General features: G+C 36.1%; 1 protein-coding gene across 5 annotated transcripts in view; it reads right to left on the reverse strand.

Moving 5' to 3' along the window:
• ARHGAP24 (Rho GTPase activating protein 24) overlaps positions 1–26,412 on the reverse strand; it is a 270,266-nt gene that overhangs the window by 29,985 nt on the left and 213,869 nt on the right. For all 5 annotated transcript variants that reach the window (XM_017545159.2, XM_017545161.2, XM_017545160.2 and 2 more), the window contains one exon: positions 1,423–1,555. In XM_017545159.2, coding sequence (XP_017400648.1) covers positions 1,423–1,555 — 133 coding nt within the window. The remainder of the gene's footprint in view (positions 1–1,422; positions 1,556–26,412) is intronic.

Below are 26,412 nucleotides of genomic sequence, written 5' to 3' on the forward strand. Positions count from 1 at the left end.
TCTCATTAGCCATTATGGAAATGCCATTCAACCTGCAATGAGACATGACTTTACTCATGTTGGGATGGCTAGGACAAAAAAGACAGGTAACAAGTGATGGAAAAGATTTGAAGAAATCAGAATCTGCACTCATTGTTGGTGGGAATTTAAAATGCTGCAGCCCTTTTGAAAAACACAGAGTTACATATGTCCCAACAATTCTACCTTCTAGGTGTATATCCAAGAGAAATAAAGACATAGGTCTATGCAAAACTTTGTACATGGATGTTCACAACAGCATAATTCAGAGTAGCCAAATAATGAAAAAAGAAAAAAAAAAGCAAAGGTCTGTCTGATGAATGAATGAATAATGGAATATTGTTTGGAAATAAAAGGAATGAAATACTGATAAGTGGCACAACATGAGTAAACCTTGAAAACAGTGAAAGAAGCCAATTGTGCACACACAAAAAAGGGGTTGAATGATTCCATGTATATGGAATCTCCAGAATACGCAAACCTATAGGGACAGAAAATAAATTAGTAGTTGCCAAAAGCTGGGGGACAAAGGAGGATTAAGAGAGGGTAAGAGGTTTATTTTGAGGCAATAAAAATATTGTAAATATTCTAAAATTAGAATTTGATGATGGTTGCACAACTCTGAGAATATACTGAAAACACCGAATTGTACATTTTAAATCAGTGATTATACTGTATAAAAATTATATCTTAACAAGACTGTTTAAAGAAACAGCAGTAGGTAGGATTTTCTATAGAAGCCACTGTTTGAAGTGGTTTTGGTCAACACAATTAAAAGATTATGAGACACTGCCGTCACTTTATTTTGAGATAGAGTCTCAGTCTGTAGCCCAGGATATAGTGACTAGATCTTTGCTCACTGCAACCTGTCTCCCAGATTCAAGCAATTCTCCTGCTTCAGCCTCCCAAGTGGCTGGGATTATGAGTATGCACCACCATGCCTGGCTAATTTTTGTATTTTTAGTAGAGACGGGGTTTCACCATATTGGTCAGTCTGGTCTTGAACTCCTGACCTCAGGCAATCCACTCACCCTGGCCTCTCAAAGTACTGGGATTATAGGCATGAGCCGCCTTGTCTGGCCAGCAGTCACCTTTTTGTGTGATATGTGACCTGACATAGCACTGCGTTTACCATTTAGGGAAGTAAAGTCGCAAGTCGTGCTGATTTAATTTATTCAGCCATATTCTTTTTTCTTTTCTTCTTCTTTTTTTTTTTAAGCAGAGAGGGAATCAGAAATGGTACTTGAGCTGTATATGGAAAGTTTCAGTTGTGTGTGTGGTCAATACATAGGATAGTCGAGAATAACACTGGGATAGGGCAACGGAAATTTACAGACTTAAGACTAAGAACAAAGACAAAAATTCCAAACAAAAGTTTATGTGGAAATAAATGCATCAACTTACTGCTTCCTCTTCCTTGCTGAGCAGTTTGGCACATGACAAAAAATCTTCATACTTCGCATAAGGAATAACTGGTTCTGGAAGTTCTCGGAGATACAGCTTAAGAAGTGATGCCACCGTGTGTACATCTGTGTTGCTGTGGAGACAGAAGTGTGAAGATGTTCTCTGGAGTAAACTTCATACCATTCTATTTATTTTTTTCAAGAGCCCAAGAGTCAGAATTCTATCTAAGCTGGCAACTGAATGAATTGATCCAGTTTTCCGAGAGCATTTATGTGATGCCTACTAGATGCCACCACAGGTGGGGAGAAGAAGGCCTAGAAGGATCTATAGAATCATCAGTGTGAGAGTGGAATGATGGCTACCAGAGGCTGGGAAGGGTAGTGCATGTGTGCGTGTGTGTGTGTGGGGGGGGTGGGAATGGGGATGGTTAAGGGTACAAAACATAGTAAGGTAGAATGTATAAGATCTAGTATTTGATAACACAACAGGGTGACTACAGTCAACAATAATCTATTATACATTTAAAAACAGCTAAAAGAGTATAATTAGAATGTTTATAACACAAAGAAATGATGAATGCTTGAGATGATGCATACCCCATTTACCCTGATGTGATTATTACACATGTAGGCATGTATCAAAATATCTCATGTAACCCATAAATATATACACCGACTATGTACCCATAAAATAAAAAAATAAATAAATAATCATCAGTGTGGTTTGAACATTCAAGCATTTTTTTGTGTGTGTATCTGATGGTAAGCAAAGGTGTTAACTTAAGAAAACAATGAAAATATATTAGATCTTAAATATACTGTAATAAAATTTACAAAAACAATACCAAATCTACAGATGTGTGTATGTGTGCATTCAATGTCAAAATGAATTACTAAATCCTCACTCATCTCTCAAAATGTTGGACTCATTTTTGAGATGTTGGTGTTTGCCCAGAGATACTCAAAGCTTAGTGTGATATGCTATACATTTTTAACAGAGCTAATTTTGAAAATGATTGATTCTCGGCATAATTGCTTGTCTAATATTCTAAGATAGCTGAGAATCCTTAGAGTCTTCTAGAAAAGAAGAGCAATGTCATGAAAATAAACAATGAACACCTAAAGCCCCTTACATAACTTGAATAATTAATTTCGTCTGCTGAGTGTGAGTGGCAAGATAACTTACTAAAATATTAATTTATATTTTCTCTTCTGTATCTTATAATTCCTGTTAATCCATGAAGACGGATCATAGTAAAGAAAGGAAGAATAGAGTTCTGTGTGGGGGGAGGAGGGAAGTTGTTTGGTTTTTGTATTTCAGGGGAGAAGAGGCAAAAACGTGAAAGGAGAGTTGACTTCCTGTGAACTGGGAAGAGTGGTAGTGAACAAGTCAGGGAATTCTTTACCTCACTCTCAAGTTGTGCTGCAGGAAGTGACAAGTCCCCAGAGAGGTGTGCTTTGAGAAGCTGAGATGCAGGCACTGGGGTTTCCTGCCTCAGTGAATATTCTCTTATCCTAGCTGTGGCATGAAAGCAGAGCCGACTTTACGAAATTATATGAGCTGAGACAACGGGCTTCTCAGTTCTCAATTTTGGGCTCATAGGCTGGTTTCATCAGGTATTTATTTACTGCACATCTACTCCTAATGGGTATTATGAAAAACACAGTGGGTAGGACCTCAGGGGTTTAAATAAGTGGTATTATTCTAGCCTGCTCACTACTTGTAATCTAGTTGAGGCAGCAGATATTAAGCTGCTAATAAGACAAGTATGAGATTCCAAAATAAGATGAGTGGAAATAAAAGAAATTATGGCATATCATCTAATAACAAGAGAAGATTTGGAGGTCTCCTCCGAGAAAATGATATTTGGGAAAAGATTTGAAGAGTGTGTAAGGACAGAAGAAGGCATTTCTGACCAAAGCAAGGGGGAAAAACAGCCTAAAGTGGGAGAGAGTCACCTGTCTTTGCAGAATTAACAAAGGCTAAGAAGCCCAGAGCCCAGAGTGGAAATGTTTAAGGTCTGAACAGTAGGCAGCAACCTCATGGACCATAGGACTTTGCCTTCTTCAGGGTAAGGGCTGAGGTTTTCCATTTTGACATTAGAGTCTCTCGCAACAGGCATATTGTCAACTGTTTTATAGATGTTAAAACGATGGAGGTTATCTGAAAGGGCTTGTTTTAACTAACTAATTTTGTCTTCTTGATAATTAAGTAAATACACGTTTTTCTTTCTAAAATTCTGAACTGATAGACATTATAGAAGAGATCATCTTAAAACCTTGCAAAGGACATAAAAATCATATTTCCAGGACATCTTGAAAATTGCAATCAACTCATTCATTACTAAAACTGAATTCCAAAAAAATTGTTTTTAAAAGACAGATTTAAATAGTCTCAATGGTAAGACAAGCAATACACTAGCATTTTTGTTTGTTTTCTGAAAAACCACCATATTTCATGTGCGTCAAAGTCGCCTGTGTTTTTCTTGCTATATCTGCCCCTCGAAAGGACAGTCACTAGTAGTAAAAAAACCACAGCCTGGGCAGGATATGCATAGCAGTTAAATATTCCAATTAACTATTTCTTTTTGATTCCACTCTAATTCAATCTACCATCATGACTCAGATTTGTTTGCCTTCAGAGTTAATGATAATTTTGTTAGGTATAGGTAGTACAGAGAGAGAAGAATGTAAAAATAAAATATAAAATAAGTAAGCATATATTTCAATATGTAGAGTATGTCATGTATAATTTGCATGTCTATAGAAACAAGATATCAAATATTTATGAATAAATACAGTAAATAAATGAGACAATAATGATAAACAAGAAAGATTTAACAAAAAATTTGCTCTAAAGTTTCATTGATGATCTATTTATTACATTGACTGTTCCCAAACACTGTTTTTAAAGTAAATTGCTTAGCACTTTACTGTCTTGCTTTTAATGAGGTGAAGCATTTTATAAACTATGGTATTGAGAAGCTTTGAACACTAGATGGCAAGATTGCAAAGTCAGACAATGAGATGGTGTAAAAATTGTAAAGAATGAAGGGCTGCAGAATCATTCTTCCTCTACCAGCAATTTTCTTAGCACCAAAGCTGCAGTAATGTTCCAGGAATAGAAATATTTGAGCCATGAATCAAGGTAAGAAAGGCGGAGTGGGATGATTATTTTATTCCTTCCCAGAAGTGACACAAGAGCTTTCTAGCATTACAGCATATATGCACACAGCTAGTTAGGTAAATGATGAAAAAAAGTCCAATTACATTTTGTTTGATTAACAAAGGTTATTAAGTTTTTGCTTTAAGGCTAAAATTTAAAAATTTATGTTTCTTTTTTGGGCTTTATTAAACTTAGGCTACTCTGTAGAAATAGAGACTTTTGCATTTTTCTAGAGTTTTCATTTTTGCTTTGAACTTTCTCACTAAAGAAAACAATCATTTCTAGACAGTATCTAACATATTTTTCCAGTTCTGATTCACCTCAAGAGGTTCTCAGTCACATGCCCTAATTGTTAGTAGGCTGCCTATTGCAATGAGGAAGTCCGGTGTTTCTCTGAAAAATATATTTGTATGTTCAGTCTACAAAATAGAAACCCTGTGAATCTCCCTCTCTAGCCTTCTATCTCTTATTGAAAATCCACTACTTTGCCAAATTAATATTTACCTCAGTATGTGCAACTAATTAATTAGCTAACAATATTATGTGTAATTGCCCAATGTACCTAAAAGAAAGTACCATCTTTGTCTCAGAGAAATATATCTCAGTCTTCCCCAAAGTAAAGTGAAGTGACTGCATTGTGGCAAAAGTCTATGTACAATGGAGAATAAAAATTCTTCCCCTAAGAACAACACCACATTTACATACATCAGGGCCTCACTGAAGGCCAATGAGTAGGTTCTGCTGTTAACCCCAGTAGTGCTTTAACAGGAAACCGCACAAAGATTCTTTTTGGCTAACACTGAGATATGAGATCCTTTAGCGTCATGCTCTCTGGTATGTTAAATAAAATTGAAAATGGTCCAAGAATGCCTCCCTACAAGTTCCTAACTGCGACCTAACTCAGTACCGGAAACAAAGTAAAAACCTAACTAGGAGCAAATAGCTGAGTTTCAGCTAATCACAGGCAGCAAGCTGTGCAAACCATGTATGAGATGTCAACCATGTAACTGGGCTTTCTCTGTACCTCACTTCTGTTTTCCATAGGTAGCTTCTTTTTCTCTGTCTGAAAATATAATCTGCACATGTGATAGAGCAGAACATTCTGAACCATTTTGGCCCAAAGTGCTGCTAGATTCTAGAATCACAAAAAAAGGCAATGAAGATCTACAAAACTAGATTTGTTGTAATTTTATCTTTTAACAGGTAGAAGTTCAAGACTATTTGCTAATATAATGTCATTATGCAGACTCAAGACGCTTTCACTCTGCTGGTAGTAGAGTCTTTTCAGAAGGTAAGATAAATAATCAAGTATATTATATCAAGTGGTAGACAAAGGCAGCACGAGATGGGCCCAGAGATCTGAGTGAAAGAGCTCTCAGACCAGGAGGAGCTTTGTAGCATATGTTCCTTAGTTGAGCAACATATAGATTTGGTTTGCGTCTTATATCATACTTGGACTTTACGTTTGAATCCTGTTTCCTCCTGTTTATTGCTTTTTTACAAATTTAAACGGAGAATTCCATGAGGCTTCCTGTGATTGACCTAATTTTATATTCTCATAGGTCTACTTTGATCATTCTGGGATCAATCATTCACTCACCAAGTAGCTCCTGAGCACCTATGATGTGCACAGCCTCAGGCCACATGCTAGGTGAAAAATAAATAAATAATATAGATCGTTTTTTCCTCCTTTGAGTTTATATTTCTAACTGCTCACCAATACTTTTCCATACCATCCCTCATTTTCTTCTACTTCATAATACTTTCTGGGTATTCTAACTGCTGAACTCCTGCCAGGTGTGTGATCTGAAGAGTGTTCTTTATATTTCCTGGAAATTATCTGTCCTACTTATCATGTAGGTGCGACACAGGCCTCTTATTAATCTGAACAAGGATAAAAGAGTCTGACAAGAATCCCTTTTTGCTCATCCTCTATCCTCATTCCTCCTTTCCTCATAAACATATTTACACACACTGATAAATCCAAATGCCACCATAATTACAATATAATACTTCACAGACAAAACCTTGTAATATTTAAGTCTCAAAATTAGAAATGGGAATTTTTCACTCTGAATACTATGCAGTATAATCCCTTGGTTTAACTGAATAGAATGAATTTTCAATGCACGCACATAGGAAGTTATTAAAGATATTGTGAACTTACCTGCAATGAGCACAATGAGATGACCTAAAATTCACTTGGAATTAAAAAATAATAATGTAATATCCATCAGCCTCCAGGGAGAACATATATACAAGACTGAAAACATTCAGCAATACTTCCAACACGAATGCTACCACCAAATGGTCTTGCTTAAGCAATACTCTGCTTTGCCTGCTGAGTTCACCAAGACATAGAAGCAATTCCAAACATACTAAGCAGCTCCAGACTAAACTCAACGTTTCTTTAAAAAGTCTGGGTCTGTTCAAACTTATTTTTTTATGTATCTGTCAAAATGGATGCATTTTTCAGCAGTAAAACTAGAATCTGGTTAAACTGTCAATGCTTATTGCAGTTACATAAGTGTCACCACTGAATTACATACAAAACCAAAAGACTGTTTCAGCTCCAGGCTAAGTGCTGGACTGCAGTGAACTAGTGCTTGTCCCAATAGGATTCTCCTGGTTTAAAGCTGCTGATGGCAGAGAACTGCATTTTACCTGCTATGGTTTGAATATCCCCCCACCCTATTCCTATCAAAGCCTAACTCCTAATGCAATGGTACTTGGAGATAGGGCTCTGGGAGGTAATTAGGGTTAGATAAGTTCATGAGGGTGGGGCCTGGCCTAATGGGATTAGGGCTTTTATAAAATGAGACACTAAAGAGCTTGCTCTTTCTCTCTCTGCTTGTCCAGGAATCCAGCCAGAAGACAGTTATCTGCAAGCCAAGAAGGCAGCATTCAGCAGAGCACAACCATGCTAACACCCTGATCTTAGGTTTCCAATTTCCAGAACTGCGAGATAAGAAGTTTCTGTTGTTTCAGCTACCAGTCTATAGCATTTTATCATGACAGTTTGAACTGTCTAAACAACCTCCAAGACTACTTTTGGTGAGCTTTTTTGTAAAACTGTTGACGGTACTATCAGAGTACTAAGTAATGAAACGTTATTGCAAAAACAGAAACATGCTTTCACTTGATGTAAATTTATGGAAACACTGTCAGATGAACCAATGTAATATAGAAAACAAGGATTCACAACCTTGGCTGCACACTGGAATTACCTGAAAACTTTTTCTAATAATTGCTGACTGGGTTTTATACATTCTGGTGTAATTGATCTGGGTTAAAGCTTGGGTGTTGAGATTTTATTCTCTAGAACATGTATTTGGAGTGGAAAATTCCAAAGAAAGAAGGGAGTTCCAATGTATAATGGTCACAAGTTTAAATGTGGCCACTTCTAGCATCCGTGGGAGCCTACTACTTACATATTTGTCTCCCCGGTATTCCCCAGTGAAAGAGATGAGATTGTGTCCCCACCCGAATCTCATCTTGTAGCTCTCATAATTCCTATGTGTTGTGGAAGGGACCCAGAGGAGATGATCGAATCATGGGGGTAGGTCTTTCCTGTGCTGTTCTCATGATAGTGAATGAGTCTCATGATATCTGATGGTTTTAAAAATGGGAGTCTACCTGCACAAGTTCTCTCTTTGCCTGCACCATCCACGTAAGATATGACTTGCTCGTCCTTGCCTTGTACCATGATTGCAAGCCTTCCTTAGCTATTTGGAATTGTGAGTTCTCTATTAAATCTCTTTCTTTTATAAATTGCCCAGTTTCAGGTATGTCTTTATCAGCAGCGTGATAACAGACTAATACAGTGCCCAACCTTTACCAAATTGTCACATTGATCTTTTCTTTTCTCCCTCTAGAATTACTTATGTGTATAGAGGTATGTATGTAGAGACTCCTCCCTTTCAATGCTAGCTAATCATATAAAAAGAATCTTTGACAATTTAATATACAATCACTCCAACATCCCATACATGCAAGCACATGCATGTGAGTGTACACACACACACGTACACAAATCAGCCTCTTTATGTATAAAAGACACTCAATGTAACAAATAAAATACCTTGCAGTATAGCTGTAAGACAGAGATTACTTTAAACAATCTGAGTTTGGTGCTTCTAAACCACAGAATTCTCAAAAAGAAAGTAGCTAACTCCCTAAACTGAAAAAAATTATGGATATTTATTCATTTTCTAATATTTCCCATGAGTAAGTCTCTATTTCAATGTTTCTTTGACACCTTACTTGCCTTTCCCTTCCACCTCCTTGCCTCTTCTCTGACCACCATTCCTTGCTAGTTAACTCCTGAGCTCTTCTTCCTCTGCTGGACTCTACATGGTGTTGTTTTCCTGGATAACCTGCACACTCTTTGGATTAATCCATGAGTTCCACTGTCACTTTGCTACAAGATTACAAAATCCATATCTCTGTATCAGACCTTTCCACTGAATTCTCATATGTTTCATATGTATTTGAACTTCATATGAACAAAACTGACTGGCAGCAACAGAAAAAATCTCCAGTAAAATTGTTCCTCTTTAGCATTTTTTTTTTCACAAAGGATGGCATCACCATTCACGCAAACAAGCAAGAAACCTAGAAGTTAAACTAAATCTGACTCTTCCCAAGACTCTACGTCTAACAGCAATTGGTGATTCTCTGACTGAGCAGTAAGATGGAATTACCTGGGAAGTTTAAAAAAAAAAATACTAATGCCCGGTTCATATATATTCCGACATAATAGCTTATGAATCCATACCTTCTTTGGAAATCTCACTGACACTGCTTAAGTTCAAGTTTATATTACTCATCTCCACTAACACAATACCATATTAACTGGTCTTCTTGATATCAAGCCTGTCCTCCTACCTCTAACTCCCTTAAAAAACATATGGGTGGTAATCATCAGTCCCAAATAAATATAAATAAAAACCAAAATGCATTGTTGTATAGCTTTTGAATACCATATTTAAATGCAAAGGACAATTGTTTAAGCATAAATAAATGAATATGTATCCCACAAAAACAGACACCCCTATTTTATAAATTAGTCATTAGAGTTATTGCTGTCTAGTTTGAATTAATATGTTTGAGAGCATCAATTTACTTTAGAAATAGACATATTCTACTGTGCCTCTCTAAATTAAAAATTTAGACTAAAGAATAAAAATAAATTCTGATTTTTCCTGTTATAGTACCAATGTGCTTTCACAAAAAAAGAAAGGTTAGCAGGATCAAGATACTTATAAAGCTTGATGTAGAACATTCAGAAAAGTTTCCTGAAAGCAATAATTACATCCGTATATAACTCTTCTAAACAGGCTACTTTGTACAACATATGCATTCAGTTCCAATAACAAAACCTAATTAAAATCTTAAGTGTTGTCAGTTACAAAATAAATCAACACAGCTATTAAATGACTCAATATGTCCTTACAGTTTTACTGATTTTATACCCAAGATTCAATCTCATATCCAAATTTAGCTTAGAAGTAACATTCAAATACACAAGATGCATCTCATACTGCAAATGATACTAATATTTTCCAAACTTAACAAAGAAAAACATTAATTTTCCCCCAAAGAGATTAAATCTAAAATAAATGATCCCACAAAGACTTTTCTATTAAACTAAGATCCTAGTCATATCAATGATCTATACAATTATTTAGAACAAGTATTGAATTAAGAAACTATTTGAAAGTAAGCAATGATAGAAAGATGATAGCTTGTTTGCAAACTATAGAGGTTCTATTGTAAATATGTGTACAGATACGTATTACACACACACAAATGTACATACATATAGATACATATATATTTTGTTCTTTGTAAAATCATTTTAAACATATCCAATCAGTTTTATGGTAGAAAGAAAATCAATCAAATCTCCTGTGGGATGTTATTCTCTCCTTAGTGTCTGTAGTTCCTCATTGCATTTATTTATAATTGTCCCAGGAGAAAGCTAAAGCCTTGAGGTCCCACAGAGTATCTGTAGTTACCACTGGACAAGTTTGCTTAAGAGTTTTAATAAACATAGACATTCTATATCTAGGTTGGGAGTCATAATGAAGTAATATCCGCACATTAACTCCTTCTCTGACTGCTCTGTGGAACATCACTTCCTAAATTCACAAAGAATAACGTACATACTAAGGAATGCAAGAATGATTTAAAAGATTGGTAGGTTATTGCCAATTCAGATGACCTATTTTCAGGTGGATATAAAGTATTCACCATAAGAGATTCAACAAGAAAACACATTTGTTATACTTAACAAACAGCACCTATACTATACACTTTACTATCTACTATACAATGGTTACACGACTAGTTTGAGAGAGGTGAACTTCTTGCTCACCTCACATTTCTCCCAGGAATTACTCAGAAATAAAAAGAACTGAATGAAATAATGCACAATCTCTAGGTACACTATAATGATGCAGTTATCTAATTAGATACTGTAATAGTGAACTTTGATTTTTTGCTAAGCTGGGGTACTCTACTTTCCTAACCTTTGATTCCTGATACACAAACACGTGATGGTATTTTTTTCATTGAGAGTTTACATGGCTGTTCTAGTTTTCATGTCTTACATTATTAGTAAATATATTAATATATGCCTGAGACTTCATCACACAGCCCTTTCTTGCTTCAACTGGAGCTAGGACTTGAAGTGCAATGGGTTGTAATTTCAGTATCATATGGTCATAAAGTTTTGGCAAACTGTTAATGAACTTGGCATAGCAAAAATAGAGAAGTTTTGGCTGTATTTAATTACTTTACCATTGTATTTGCCTGCCTACACCTTTTTGCCTTCACTAAGCTCTGCAGATGGGGTTTCAGAAGAGACAAAGGAAATGTAATCTTCATAATACATTCAACAGTTTATCTCATAATCTGAGAGATTTTAGATTATGTAACCAAGCACTTCCCAAGAGAAGCATTATTGGTATTCACATGCTGAGGGGTACATTTATACTTAAACATACATGTGTGTATGTGTGTGTGCACATGTATGTGTGTGTGTATTCTCTAACATCATTTAAAAGCCATATTATATATACTTTAATAGTTCCATTTTTAAATAAAAAATAAAATATAGCCAAACACTGCAAATAATTTTCTAGCTAATGGAGGCTAGATAGTAACTTATTACATATTCATATGTTCCCAAAAATGACCTTATTGCATGTCACTCATTTCCTGCCATATTCACTACAAGTGTGGAGAACTATGATTATCTGATTCTGGGATGGCCAATGAAAATCACATATATTCTTTCCTAGAAAATATATTTTCTTCTAGTAAAAATAAATAAAGTGAGAAAACAAATTCTTGTGCTCCACGCAAGAGATGAGTAACTAGAGGCCTAGTTTTGCACAGCCGAATCTCTAACTCACAATGTAAGAGGAAAATTAAAAAGATTTTCTGGTATATTCAGTTGAGTCAACAAGTTATTGCCAAAATCATTCAAGTCCACAAAAAGCCTGTCCCTTCTCTGAACACTTCAACAATCTTTTATTCCAACATGGAAGTATTCTTAGTGTATTGGACTGGATGATACCATCCTAGTTTATTAATATGTATGTATAAATCAAGGGGAACACATAAAAAGGTTTAAAAGAGCCCAGTTATGTCTTTATTGTAGCTCTCAGATTAAAAATGCAGTTCATGCCCTTTGCTAGAAGGGATCCTTTGTCACTACATTTCAGATGATTTTTATATTAGTGTTTTCTATTTGGACTACTTTGAAAGAGGGGTCCGAGTGAGGAAAGAAAGAGTGTTAAAACAAATTTCATTGAGAAGAGGCAAGTTTTTTGTTTTATTCTGGTTTGGTTTTTGTTATTGTTTTGTTATAAATCAAAATCTAGTTTGCTTTGTGAGTACAGTGCATCGATAATCATGACAGCATTTCAGGCATAGAAAACAAATAAACGTACTGGTCCTGACTTAGAACTGCGGGTTTTACGAAATTTTGAACCCATTCATAGGATTATGACTTTGCATACTGACCCAGGCAGGCATTTTGCCTTAGTTGACAAAAATTATTTTCTAACAGAGTTTTAGAAATTATTTTGCAACATAGTAATTTTCAAGTTTCCTAAATTCTAATCTATGAAAGCAAGCACTTGAGTTTTCTGCTTCCTGAGGTATCACAAATCTGGGCTTTTTTTTGTTTTCATTCAACAGCTGCATTCAAAATATACTCATAGTATTGACTTATTTAACAAAGATTTATTGAATGCCTACATTATATTAGACATTGTTCTAGGCATTAGAGAGAAAAAAGATGATTAAGATTCATAAAATTCTCTACCTTCTTTGAGTTCATATTCTAGTTCTATGTGTAAGTTTGACTTTACGAATACAGAGTTTTCAATGAATATCTACAGTGATGTCCTCTTGGGTATATAAGTGTGTGTTCCCATGATATTGTAGACATTTATATCGACCCTAAACTGATATTCACAGAACATCACTATTAATTCCCTAGAGACTTTGTAACCATTTCCATACCATGGATTATCAAAAGAATCAGAAAAATAAAATATTCTAAAACCAAATATCTTCTAAAGAGTAACTTGGATTTTTTTTTGCAACTTTTTAACTGTTCCCCTCAATTTATATATACATATTAATAATAAGGATAGTATCATCAGGTTTAATATGTTAAGAAGACTTTGATGTTGGAATATAAGATTGTTGAAGTATTCAGAGAATGTACAAGTTTTGTGTGGACTTGACTGATTTTGGCGATAACTTGCTGACTCAAATGGATACGCCAGAAAACCCTTTTAATTTGTGTCTTACACTATGAGTTAGAGATTTAGTAACTAATCCTTGAGTTACTTTTTAGAATGGCTCATAAAAAGTAAAGAATGGCTCATAAATACATGAAAAAAGGTTCAACATCACTAGTCATTTGGAAATTGCATATCAAAAACTAAAATAAAAAACCATTTCATACTCACTAGAATGGCTAGAATTTAAAAAATCATAACAGTCATACATTGCTGGTGGAAATATCAGATAGTTCAGCCTTTTTGGAAAACAGTTTAACAGTTCCTCAAATATTAAACATAGATATGATCCAGCAATTCTGCTTCTAGGAATAGTCCACCAAAATATTAAACATATCTTTACACAAAAACTTGTACATGAACACAGAAATCTTATTAATAAGAGCCAAGAAGTAGAAACAGCATAAATGTCTCCAACTGATAGATGAATAAATAAAATGTGGTATACTCACAAAATAAAATTCTACTCTTCAATAAAAAGGAAGCAACTACTGATATATGTTATGACATTGATATGTCAGGTGTGTGAACCAGAGCAACTCCATCTAGAATAGGGGCTGGGAACAATGATGCTGAAACTTACTGGACTGCATTCCCAGATGGTTAAGGTGTTCTAAGTCATAGGATAAGATATGAGGTCAGCACAAGATACGGGTCATAATGACCGTGCTGATAAAACAGATTGCCGTAAAGAGGCTGGCCAAACTGACCTCTGGTCATCCTCACTGCTACATTCCCACCAGTGCCATGACAGTTTACAGATGCCATGGCAATGTCAGGAAGTTATCCTGTATGGTCTAAAAAGGGGAAGCATGAATAATTCACCACTCATTTAGCATATCATTGAGAAATAACCATAAAGATCAGCAACCAGAAGCCCTTGGGGTTGCTCTGTCTACAGAGTAGCCGTTATTTTATTCCATTACTTTCCTAATAAACTTGCTTTCACTTTACTCTGTGGACTTGCTCTGAATTCTTTCTTGTGGGAGATCCACGAACCCTCTCTTGGGGTCTGGATCTGGGCCCCTTTCCTGTAACAGATGAACCTCAAAAGCATTATGCTAAGTGAAAGCTAGATGCAAAAGAATAGTGAATGATTCAACTTATAATAATTTCGAGAAAAGGAAGAGTCTATAGAGACAGAAACCAGATTAGTGGTTGCCTGAGAAGGAAGAAGAGCTGGGAATAACAGTAAATGGGCATAAGAAATACACTGGGGTGATAAAAATGTTCTCAAACTGATTTATCATAATGGTTTCATGACTTGGTAAATTTGTTAACGATCATTGGATTGTACTCTTGAAATGGGTGAATTACAATATGTAAAACATAATTCCCTTTATTTCAAAAACATGACTTTAAGGGATATGCTTTCATGAAATAAAATTTACAATCTGAGTCATAAAACACAGAAAAACACACCCCTCATAACATACAATCTTATAGGTATCTTACTTATTTTCAGTAGGAATTATCTTAGAGGTTTCAAGCCATAAATGAAGACTTCCTGGATTAAACATACTGAAGAGTTTCTGGTGAAACATTAGTCTCTGCATCACATAGATTAGATAATATTACTTTTCCTTATAACATAAAATGTTAGAGTCATCATTACCATTATTATCCCCATCACCATACTTACAATGACAATAAAAAGTGCCTACAGCATGCCAGGGCCTGTGCTATTTCACTTACATATTCCAAGTATTTTTGTTCCATTTTGTTTTATTTTTAAGTGAATGACTACAACAACCCTGTGAGATTAGACATGATAATTTCTATTTTGTATGAGGAAATTAGCTTTGAGAAGTTCGGTACCCAGTTCCATTTCATTAACACGGGTAGTAAGTGGCAGATTTAGTCCCGTTCTTTCTGTCATGGAAGCCTGAACCTTTAACATCTATACTGCATTCTTGCAAATAAGTAGACAAACACCAACTGACAGATATGCCAAATACTGAAACACTTCTTGGTTAATTGGGCACTTGTATTGATAACCCTATTGGGTTTCAGTGGAAGTAAGCCGAATTTCTGGAAAGATAAATTGGAAGGAAAGCAAAGTTCATATTCCCAATTCTAGATGCATGGGCTTTTTTGATATATCACAGAATAAAACACGATGCAACATTACAGATTTCTAGTATACATCCTGTCCCACATAAAATATTTAGTTAATACCGATTCGTGGAGGTATTTTTCACATATGAGATATTTTTTCTCATAGCCTGTTAATTTTTCAGACCTTGGTGCGTTTATAAAGTGGTTTCATGGAACTCTTGTGAGTTACTCTTTATTCAAATTAGAGAAGCCAAGCATTTAAAGGAAAGAGGCTTCCCAGTATTGGCAAAGAGTGACCTGACTGTATTTCCCAAAGCGTGGGTTATCCAAGTAATTTAAGATGCCACAAAAATAGGATATTGACATCAAATAACTTAGTAGAAACACCAGTTTTTTCTTGGTTCTCTTTCAATTCTCCTGACGACATCAAAGAGGAAGCATCAGTTAGGAAAAAGAGTCAAGTTAAAGTGGTGGTAGCACACGCCAATCTCCATTTTCATCAAATCGACAGAGGGCCTTAGGGTCAGAGCCTTCAGAAAGCAGCTGTGTCCAGGGACATTTCATAACATGATCTTGTCACTATGCTTATGTTACATTGACCTCGTATTTATGCAAGTAGTGATGGTTTTCAAAGAACAATAATATATAAATTTCCTTTTATCAGAAAATTGTAACTATGTTTAAAGAAAAATATCAATGAACCTAATATCAATGAACCTAGTGCAGGCTTTATATGGAAATGGCTAAAATAGTGACGGTAGAATGTGAATGAGAGAAGTTTGAGAAATACTCAAAGACAATGGTTATCAAATTTTGTCACACCATCATACCTCTAAGAAGTGCATCAGAAAATAGGAACGTTAAGAGTTACTATAAGTAAAGAGCTATTCGAGACTTTAGGGGCTGGCCTCTCCTTGACTTCAGAGAAGCCTTTAGAGAGCTGAAAATAGGTAGCCAGTTCACCGTCTACACACACAGAGCTTGCCTTAGGCAAATTCCTGGGAGTGAGTTCTTCTCTTTTCCAACTCTTTAGGAATGCAAATTCCTCCCTTTTACTGGTCCACTTGCCCTCAAGCTACCACTTGCTTTCTCCACTTTCTTCCAGCAAGCCCTGCCCTTAGATCTTTTATACACGCTATGATACTGAGGCTCTATAACTGTACAGTTTGAAATCTTCAGAGTTTGAGTTTTTGCATGGATCGAAGTGTAAAGGGGCTGAGATGCACATTTGAGGCTGTCTTAAAACTTCAGGCCCTATTCAGCAGATAGGAAATCATGATTTTAAACATCAACTCTACACCCTAGAAAATAGTTTGTCTCACAATAGCATCTGGCTTGCCCAGCCCAGTCAGAACTGATACGTTGCTCCCAGGAATATTGTGATGTTGATTCTGCTGCCACCCTTTCCCCATTTCATAGATAAGAAACAGAGTTACATCGATTCTAATGAACAATATCCTTTACCATACACTCCTGCACAGATAGTCCAGCTAGGATTTCCCAAGTTATAGTTTTAGGACCATGCATATAAGAATGATGTGGGGAGACAAAGCCACGTGGAGACCAAGGCAGTGGTTGGAGTTATGTAGCTTTAAACCAAGGAATGACAAGGGTTGTTGGCAAATATCAAAAGTTAAGAGCAAGGCATGGAAAAGATACTTCCCTAAATCCTTCAGAGATAGCAGGGCTCTACTGACATCTTGATTTTGGTTTTCAGCTTGCAGAAATATGAGCTAATAAGTTACTGTTTTTTCTTTTTTTTTTTTTTTTTTTTTTTCTACTCAGTTTGCAATGCTTTTATACGGCAACCCTAGGAAAATAATACATAGGTCACAGAAGACTCCACAAGGAAGGGGAGTTGGGCAAATTTGTTAGGCTCTCCCAAGGGGAAAGGAGCACAAGCAGAGGGTGGCAGGGTGGGTGGGGTGGGCGGAGTGTCTCGGGCTGGGGGGCGGACAAGGGCTTATTCAAATAATCAAGTATAGGGACTTGAATTTTAAAACAGAAAAGAGACAGGTTTTGCTGTTTAGAAAGAGATCTGGGCTCTGGGCTGAAGGCAGCCCTTCTACTACTGGAACAACGGCAGCAAAGTCATGAGAATGTGTAGCACTGCCTCAGTACACTCAAACGTTTTAAACGCTAAGCTAGAACACATTAAAATGAGCAAGGATCTTCCAATTTTGGTACATGTGCTGCTGAAGCAAGCACAAACAAGGATCTTCATTTGTAAAACAAATAGGTATTAGGATATTCTCTTGATAACTATTCGGTGCACTACAGGCCTGGTGTTGTGCTCAGAGAGGCTATAGTATCAGGACAGAGAATGATCTTGCCCACAAGGAGCTTAACTTACCACAGCGAAGACAGATGATAAGCAGTAAAAAATCAAACAAACTAGATAACTACCAAGGGCAATCAAAACTTTGAAGGGAATAAACATAGAAGCTTCAGGGAATTGAGGATCAAATGAAATAATCAGGAGAGTATCCAGCACAAGGTAGGTTATTATTGACAAAGTTATTATTCTCCCTTAAAGGATGAATATTTTATCTACTATCTACATCCTGGTTTTTAATTTGCAGTAGCAGGTGATGGATTTTTTCTGCCTTAAACAAAACATTTTTTTTCTTCATATGTTTGGGGCAGCTCATTTGTTTTAATACAGTGGCGGTCAAATGGGTTTCCCAATCTCTGATCACAAAGTGCACCCACGCTCTGTCAAAAACAAGAGCCTAAGCTGGACAGACCATATTTCAGAGTCCTCCGCTGTCTCCTCTTCCTTCCATCTCTGATCCCAGTAACCAACTCAGTCAGAGTGATCTCTGTTGCCTCACTGGCCCCAGCTTTATGCCTTGGAGGACGGGCTTATTTCCTTCTTACAGCACCTTCTCCTGTCTTCCCTTGGAAACCAGCTCTCATTCTTCCCTCCACATTGAACACTCTCCTCATTTCAACATCTTTATGCTTGTAATAATCACACTGGTGCTCATGAGTCTCCCTCTGCCCTGACCTCATGCCGGCTCTCTGCCAGGCTCCACACTGGGTGCAGAGGATAAGTCCATGACTAGAGGACATGGTTCCTGCCCCTGGATAGCACAAGCAGATTAAAAAAAAAAAAAAATCACCTGTGGATTTGTTTACAATGCAGATTCCTATGCATTCTCCGACCATTTAAATCAGAATGAGAGCAAGTGGGGTCTGGGCATCTGAATCTTAAGATATTTCTCTAAGTCATTCTTAGACATACTAATACTGGAGAATCTCTAGTATGTCTGTAGTATGCCCCACTTTGGAGTTCACTTTTTCATATTTCAGATCAGTAATTCCTAGAACTAAATTTCTTCCCAGAGGATTAAATTAAAAGATGCCCCGCTTTTCTGTCTCCTAAATTTTAGGCTTTTATTTTTCATTTTATCTCTGTGGACTTCCAGTTTGTTTAGTCACCCAAACAAATTTGAAAAATAAATGAAAAGGGAGAATAGGAGAAGGAGGAATAAGGGAAGTGTGAACTGAGTACGTGGGTGGGCAGCTGGGGTACCTCGGACAGCAGTTGTTCTACAGGATTCTTGGACAGAATGTGTAAAATTCCTGGCTTCATGAAGCCTCTGTCCTTGCTCCCAAACACTGTGTTGTAAGAGCATAGTTATTCTGTTGCCCAGCAGTTAATGCTAGGATGGTGACCACACTGCCATTCTTGCCCGGCCCTATCTTCCCAGCCCTTTCAAAATGTATCTTGCTGAATAGCTGATACCATCTGGAGGGCTTTGGTAACAAAATAACACTCAGTTTCTAATTTGATTTTACACATTCTAGATTTCATTTCTGTCTCCTCAAAACTTGGAGGTTTAATATAAAAAGTTACGTTTTAATTCCTAAATAGAAAGAATAAAGACAAGAATGGTTAGAAACTATGATATCTGTTCTTCTTTGTTTGTTTGTTTTTATAGTTGACAGGAACTGAAAGAATACAAATTATTTCAGGTCAATGAGAGTGCCCTTTCTCACAAAATTCACTGGCTGAGGAGTACGTGGGAATATGTCATAACTGTAGCAACAATGAGTCATGCCCATATGAAAGTCTCAGATTTGAACTTCAGAACTGGAAAAAGAGCATACAATATAATTAAAGAAGAGCAGAAAGTACATGGTTTAATAAAGGCTCATCCATGTACTCACAACCACTCTAAATTCAAACAACCTATGAATTTCAAATATCTTTTTCTCACACCATCTTTCCTTTTTTTCCCTTACACAGGACAAAGTGTTTCTTCTCATTCATATATGAAATATTATCTTTCAAATCCCAAACGGATCAGCAGCTTCAAAAGCACAGGCAGATATATGAATACATGCACTTCTGTGGAGGACAGATATGTGCAAAACATTGAAAACAAAAGAGGCAGAATTAAAGAAACCAATGTACTGATATAATGAATTATTACATAGTCCTTAAGATCACACATGTGAAAACTACTTTATGACATGGGAAAATGTCCGTGATATAATGTGAAGGAGAAAAGCTAAGATGTAAAACTGTATGATTCCAATATCTTTTATACATAGTTGTATTTTGATATACCTAAATCTCCGCTTATCTACTTATTTATCTGCTATGTGTAGCAAGAGATCTCTGGAGTGTTGAATTTTAAAATGTTCACATTTCCTTCTTGTATTCTTCCATATTCTACATTGTACATAAAACATTATAATCAAAATGTAACTTTAATAATATTCAAATTAAACTTGATAACTTTATGGTATTAATTTTTTTAACATTTTAAATATAATTTTAAAAGTTTAAAAATAAAATTTCAGGGCTTAACATTAGAGGTGCAATGTCAGTGACTAGAGATTATCTTTGCAGAATACCTGTGGGAATTTCTTTTTATGTTTTAATAAATATATTTTAACAAATAAAGACAAAAGCTGAATCCTATTGACTCTTTGGTGAGAAATAAGCATTATTAGAATGAACAGGGAAAATATTCATTTCATTCTTACTCTTTAAAATGTTTCACAAGAAAAAATTTCTCAGTTAACACTTCCCTTGTTCCTCTTTCTCTTATTCTCCCCTTTCATCTATTTTTCAAATTTTTTTGGGTGACTAAACAAACTGCAGGTCCACAGAGATAAAATGAAAAAAATAAAACAGCATCTATTCAAAGCATTAGGCACAGTCTGTATTTTTATCATCTTGAAGCCATGGACCCCAAATGGATCCATAGCTTCAAAAATACAGGCATACTTAAGAACACAGATGCTCTTCAGAAGAGGGCAGATATGTACAAAACATTGAAAACAACAGGAGAAGGATTAAAGAACCTGGGTGAGATAAACTTGAACTAATGAATGTTCTCCGGTAGTTTCTCTCCATATCCCAATGACTAAAGCCTGAGCTAGGACTTGACCATGTGAAATATCAAACTCAGACAATTAACCAAAAAACTACATAGGGGCAGAACACTCTGCTTGGACAAGTTTCTGAAAATAAACTCACCATCTTTTGGGAAATTATGGATTTTCTTTCCCCTCCACATGTAGCTCCAATTACATTTTGCTGCAATTATGTTACCCCTTTCTTACAACCTCACTATTCATGGATCTGGGAACCCCTTCTTTTAATCAGCAGAATCCAGGAATTTGCATATCTGCCACCAGAGACCAAGGGATTCAAGCTTGATAATTTATCAAAAGAATATTTCGGTTGCCAGAGTGACCTTTGTAATATGTAAATAAAATCATTTTATTTACCTGCTAAAAATATTTTAACAGTTTTCCATTTCACTTAGAATGAGAACTAAATTTCTAATTATAGGCCAGGCATGGTGGCTCATGCCTTGTAATTCCAGCATTTTGGGCAGCAGAGGCAGGTGGATCACCTGAGGTCAAGAGTTCGAGAGCAGACTGGCCAACATGGTAAAATCCTGTCTCTACTAAAAAATATACAAAAATTAGCCAGGGGTGGTGGTGTGCATCTGTAATCCCAGCTACTTGGGAGACTGAGGCAGGGGAATTGCTTGAACCTTGGAGGTGGGGGTTCCACTGCACTCCAACCTGGGCAACAGGCTGTTTTTTTTTTTTTTTTTCTGCCTCAAAGAAAAAAAAAAATTATTATAATCTGCCAGGCCATACAGACTTAACTTCCATGGACACTATTCATCATTACTCACTGCATTCTTGTCACAGTGGCTTCCTTTCTTTTATATTTATTTAATTATTATTATTATTATTTTTGTTATCTTTTAGAGACAGGATCTTGCCCTGCCACCCAGGCTGAAGTGCCAGCAGTATGATTATGGCTCACTGCAGCCTCAAACTCTTGGGCTCAAGTGATTCTCCTGCTTCAGCCTCCTGGGTAGCTAGGATTACTGGTATACGCCACCACAGGCAGCTAATTTTTAAAATTTGCTTTTGTTTGTAGAGATAGTCTTGCTTTGTTGTCCAGTCAGGTCTAGAACTCCTAGCCTTAAGTGATCCTCCCACTTTGGCCTCCCAAAGTGCTGGGATTACAGATGTAACCCACTGCTCCTGGCCCACCAATGGCCTTCTTTATGTTCTTCAAGCAAGCTAAGCTGTGCTTGTATCTAGGACTTTGCACTTGCTATTCTTCCACCTGTAACATACCTGTTATACCTCGACCATGTCATAGGTGTAACAGGCCTCTTGTCATTCGAGTCTCAACTCAAATGTTACGTCCTAAGGAAGAAGATGGGCATCTCTACCATTTTACTCACAGTATATTAGCATGTCACCCTCATTCCTTTTCAAAATTATTTATATATTTACTGTTTATTGTTTATCTGCCCATGACTCATAAGGCAAACCCAAGAAGAGAATGCACTTTGTCTCTGTCATCTAGAACAGTGTCTAAGACATGGTTAACATTCAAAATTATTTGTTGAAAGAATGAATAAAGTGGGTTGTTTTCCAAGGTGACTGTTGATAATTTCTCTCATCCTTATATAACCATAACATTACTTCTACGAAGAAGTAGAGTCAGTTTTCTCTCATTTTTAAGCTGAATTGGTCTTGTGATTTGCCTTGGACCAAGAGTGTGCAGTGGATGTGACATCGTACCAGTCCTGGGCTTACGCCTTAAAGGTCCTGTAGCTTCCACCCTTACTGTCTTTAAGTCCTGAGCCACGGTGTAAGGAGTTTCAACAATCAGCTATAGGAAGGAGCCCTGAAGGATACAAGACTAAGAAGAAAGAGCAGGAGGCTCAATCAACCATCGACAACTCTAGCCAGCCCAACTCAGGCACCTATCTTGTCAGTAAAGCTCTCTAGGATACCGCAGCTGCACTAAATTGCAGCACCCATTACCAAGTGGAACAGAGACAGGGCCTTTCTGCTAAGCATTGCCCATATGCAGAATTTGAAAAAGCTGTTATTTTAAAGTAAAAACATTTGGATTGGTTTGCTATACAGCAATAGATATCTCAGACAGTCACTGGTACCAGAAATTGGGTGCTGCTGCAACAAAAACCTAAAATATGTTGTGGGTATTGGTGCTGGAGCCAGGCAGAGTCTGCACAGCCAGTGAGGAAACTATTAGTAAGAGTGTGGCGAACAGTGAAAAAAATTCTATTAGAGGCTAGAGAAAGGCAAATGCTTGTTTAAACAGTGCTGGAAAAATTAACAAGACTATCGACTGCAGTAACTTGAAACATAGAGAACATTCTTGGTGAACTTGCAGCCCTGGCTAAGGAGGTTTTCAGGCCAAATGATGAAGGTCCTAATTGGCTTCTTTTATTTGTTATTATGTTATTAGTGCATATGTTATTAGTGCAGGAGCAATGGGACCTAAAAGAGAAACTGCTCCATTTTGAAGAATTTTGAGAAATTCCATCAGCCCTAAGGCAGTATCTCTAGCTGGTCAGAGTCTCAAGGTAGGAAATGGCCATAGAAAAAAAAAGGATAAAATCCAGGGTGCTGACAGGAAAACATGGCTTAAAGGAAAAAGTGTAATGATGAGTGTGAGTATAAGACTCCTGTCACCTCATAGAGTCTTTTGGCAACAGAAATCTTTTATTATGTTTTCTTCAGTCTGTTTATGCAATGGCGTAGTTTATGCAAGAATATATTTTATAAAGGAGATAATTAGGGTCACATTTTTATAAACTTTGGACAATATTTCATTGTCAGTCAATAGTTATCAAGAGCTTGATTTGGAGATAACTGCTTACAGGGCACATCTGTTCTTACAGGAATCCTAAAACACAAACATCACTCCATTCCCCCACATTAGAAAAATCTTATAAGAAGAACCAAATCATACATGCCCATGAAAAAATAATTTTAATAACTATGTTTTGCAATAATGTCAATGTCACATAATTAGGCCATATGTAAATAGGAAAATAGGGCATTGAAACTCATCATTGTCTCTTGAAGTTCATTGTAGAGGATATTGCTTATCCCATTACACAATATTCTATTTTGAGGATCCTATTGAGGATCCTATTGACATATTTCTTTCTAATTTTGGTACTAAAAATGAACATTTTTCCTCCATAACTCATTGATTATATGTTGTAGACAGGGCTGATCTATATAACTACAGATCTGACTTTCTTTTTGAAGTAAAGAATAAGAGATGTGGCTCCTCAGCAAAAAGTTTATTTGCAGTCTTGAAATCTGTTCTCTGATCCTTGTTCTGAATTCATTTCTGTATCTCCACATTTACTTTTTTTTCCTCAGAGTAAATTTATACATCTTTATAAACTATTTGTAATTTTTTTTTGTAAAAGTTAGGGCTTTAATCAATTAATTGATCCTATTTGCTTTTTCCATTTATCATTATTTAATTAAAATTGTCCTACCATGTTAAAACTGTGTAATATTTTCTGATATGAATGTACCATTATTTAATTAACCATAGTTACAGGGAGATAATAAATTGGTGTTCATTTTTTACTGTTATACAATTTGTAATAAACAACTTTGCACTTAAGTTTGCTCTACATATCTGAGCAAACTTAAGTGCAAAGTTGTTTATTACAAATTGTATAACAGTAAAAAATGTTATTACAAATTGTATAACAGTAAAAAAAAAAAATGTTTTTTTTTTCTGGGATTGGAGTTGCTTGCATGAATGCTCCTGAAATATATTATCAAATTGCTTTAGAAAGACTACAACAGTTTGCATACTCACCATGTGTCCATCCAGGTACTAATTCTACACTTTCACAGAGAAGTAACACTTAGTATGTACTATGGTCTGGTTGCCACTTGATCACCAGTGTGATTGTATTAGGAGATGGGGCCTTTGGGAAGTGATCAAGGCTCTGCCTTCATTAATGCCTTCATTAATGCCCTTATAAAAGAGGTCCTAGACCTTAGCAAATAATTTATGCCACATCCTCAAAAGCAACTTCAACAAAAACAAACATTGACAAATGAAACCTAATTAAGCTCAAGAACTTCTGCATAGCAAAAGAAACTAAGGGAGTGAACAGACAACCTACAGAATGGGGAAAAATAGTCACAAACTGTGCATCTGACAAAGGTCTAATATCCAGAATCTAGAAGGAACTTAAACAAATCAACAAGAAAAAAATGAAATAACCCATTAAAACAAGGGCAAAGGACATGATACATCTCAAAAGAAGACATACAAGATGCCAACAAACATATGAAAAAATGCTCATCATCACTAATCATCAAAGAAATGCAAATAAAACCCACAATGAAATATCATCTCACACTAGTCAGAATAGCTTTTGTTAAAAAGTCAAAAAATAACAGATATTGGTGAGGCCAAGGAGAAAAGGGAACACTTAATCACTTAGTGGAAATGTAAATTAGTTCAGCCACTGTGGAGAGCAATTTGAGATTTCTCAAGGAAGTGAGAGTTGAGCTACCATTTGACCCAATAGTCCCACTAGTGGGTATATACCCAAAGGAAAAGAAATTATCCTATGAAAAAGACACATACACCTATGTGTTCATTCCAGTGCTATTCACAATAGTAAAGACATGAAATAAACCTAAGTGCCCAACAATGGTCGCTGGATAAAACAAAAGTGGTACATATATACCATGGAATATTATGCAACCATCAAAAAGAATGAAATGTCCACTGCTGCAACATATATGCAGCTGGAAACCATTATCCTAAGTGAACTAATGAAGAAATGGAAAACCAAATATTACATGTTCTCACTTTTAAGTGGGAGCTAAAAATTGGGTAAACATGGACATAAAAATGGGAACAACAGACACTGGGGAATACAGGAGGGGAGGGGGAAAGAGGGAGCTAAGGGTTGAAATAAACTGCCTGTTGCGTACTATGCTCACTACTTGGGTTACGGATTCATTCATGCTCCAAGCCTCAGCATCATAAAATATACCTTTGTAACAAACCTGCACACAATTCTAAAATAAAAGTTGAAAAAAGTAAAAATGAAGAAATATATTTACAATAAGAAAAAATATACATTTTAAATAAAAATAAAACCAATCTCATCTTGAATTGTAATTCCCACAATTCCAACATGTTGTGGGAAGAACCTAGTGGGAGGTGACTGAATCATGGGGCAGGTCTTTCTCATGCTGTTCTCATGACAGTGAATGAGCCTCACAAGAGCTGATGGTTTTAAAAACAAGAGTTTTCCCTGCGTAAGCTCTCTCTTTTTACCTGCCGCCAACCACATAAGATGTGACATGGTCCTCCTTGACTTCTGCCATGATTGTGAGGCTTACCCGTCCATGTGGAATTGTGTTATTAATTAAACCTTTTTTCTGTGTAAACTACCCAGTCTCAGGTATGTCTTTATCAGCAGCATGAAATCAGACTAATACAGAATAGTAAATTATTTTTACCTTATAAAGTAAAAGGACAAATTATAGGTTTATTTTAAATATTAAGGTCTCTAATCATTTTAAAAATGTTTATTTTCATATATAACTGTTTTCTTTCTTTCTCTCTCTCTCTCTCTCTCTC

This window comes from Cebus imitator, unplaced genomic scaffold, assembly GCF_001604975.1.
Source record: "Cebus imitator isolate Cc_AM_T3 unplaced genomic scaffold, Cebus_imitator-1.0 Scaffold177, whole genome shotgun sequence".
In the NCBI taxonomy this organism is placed as follows: domain Eukaryota; kingdom Metazoa; phylum Chordata; class Mammalia; order Primates; family Cebidae; genus Cebus; species Cebus imitator.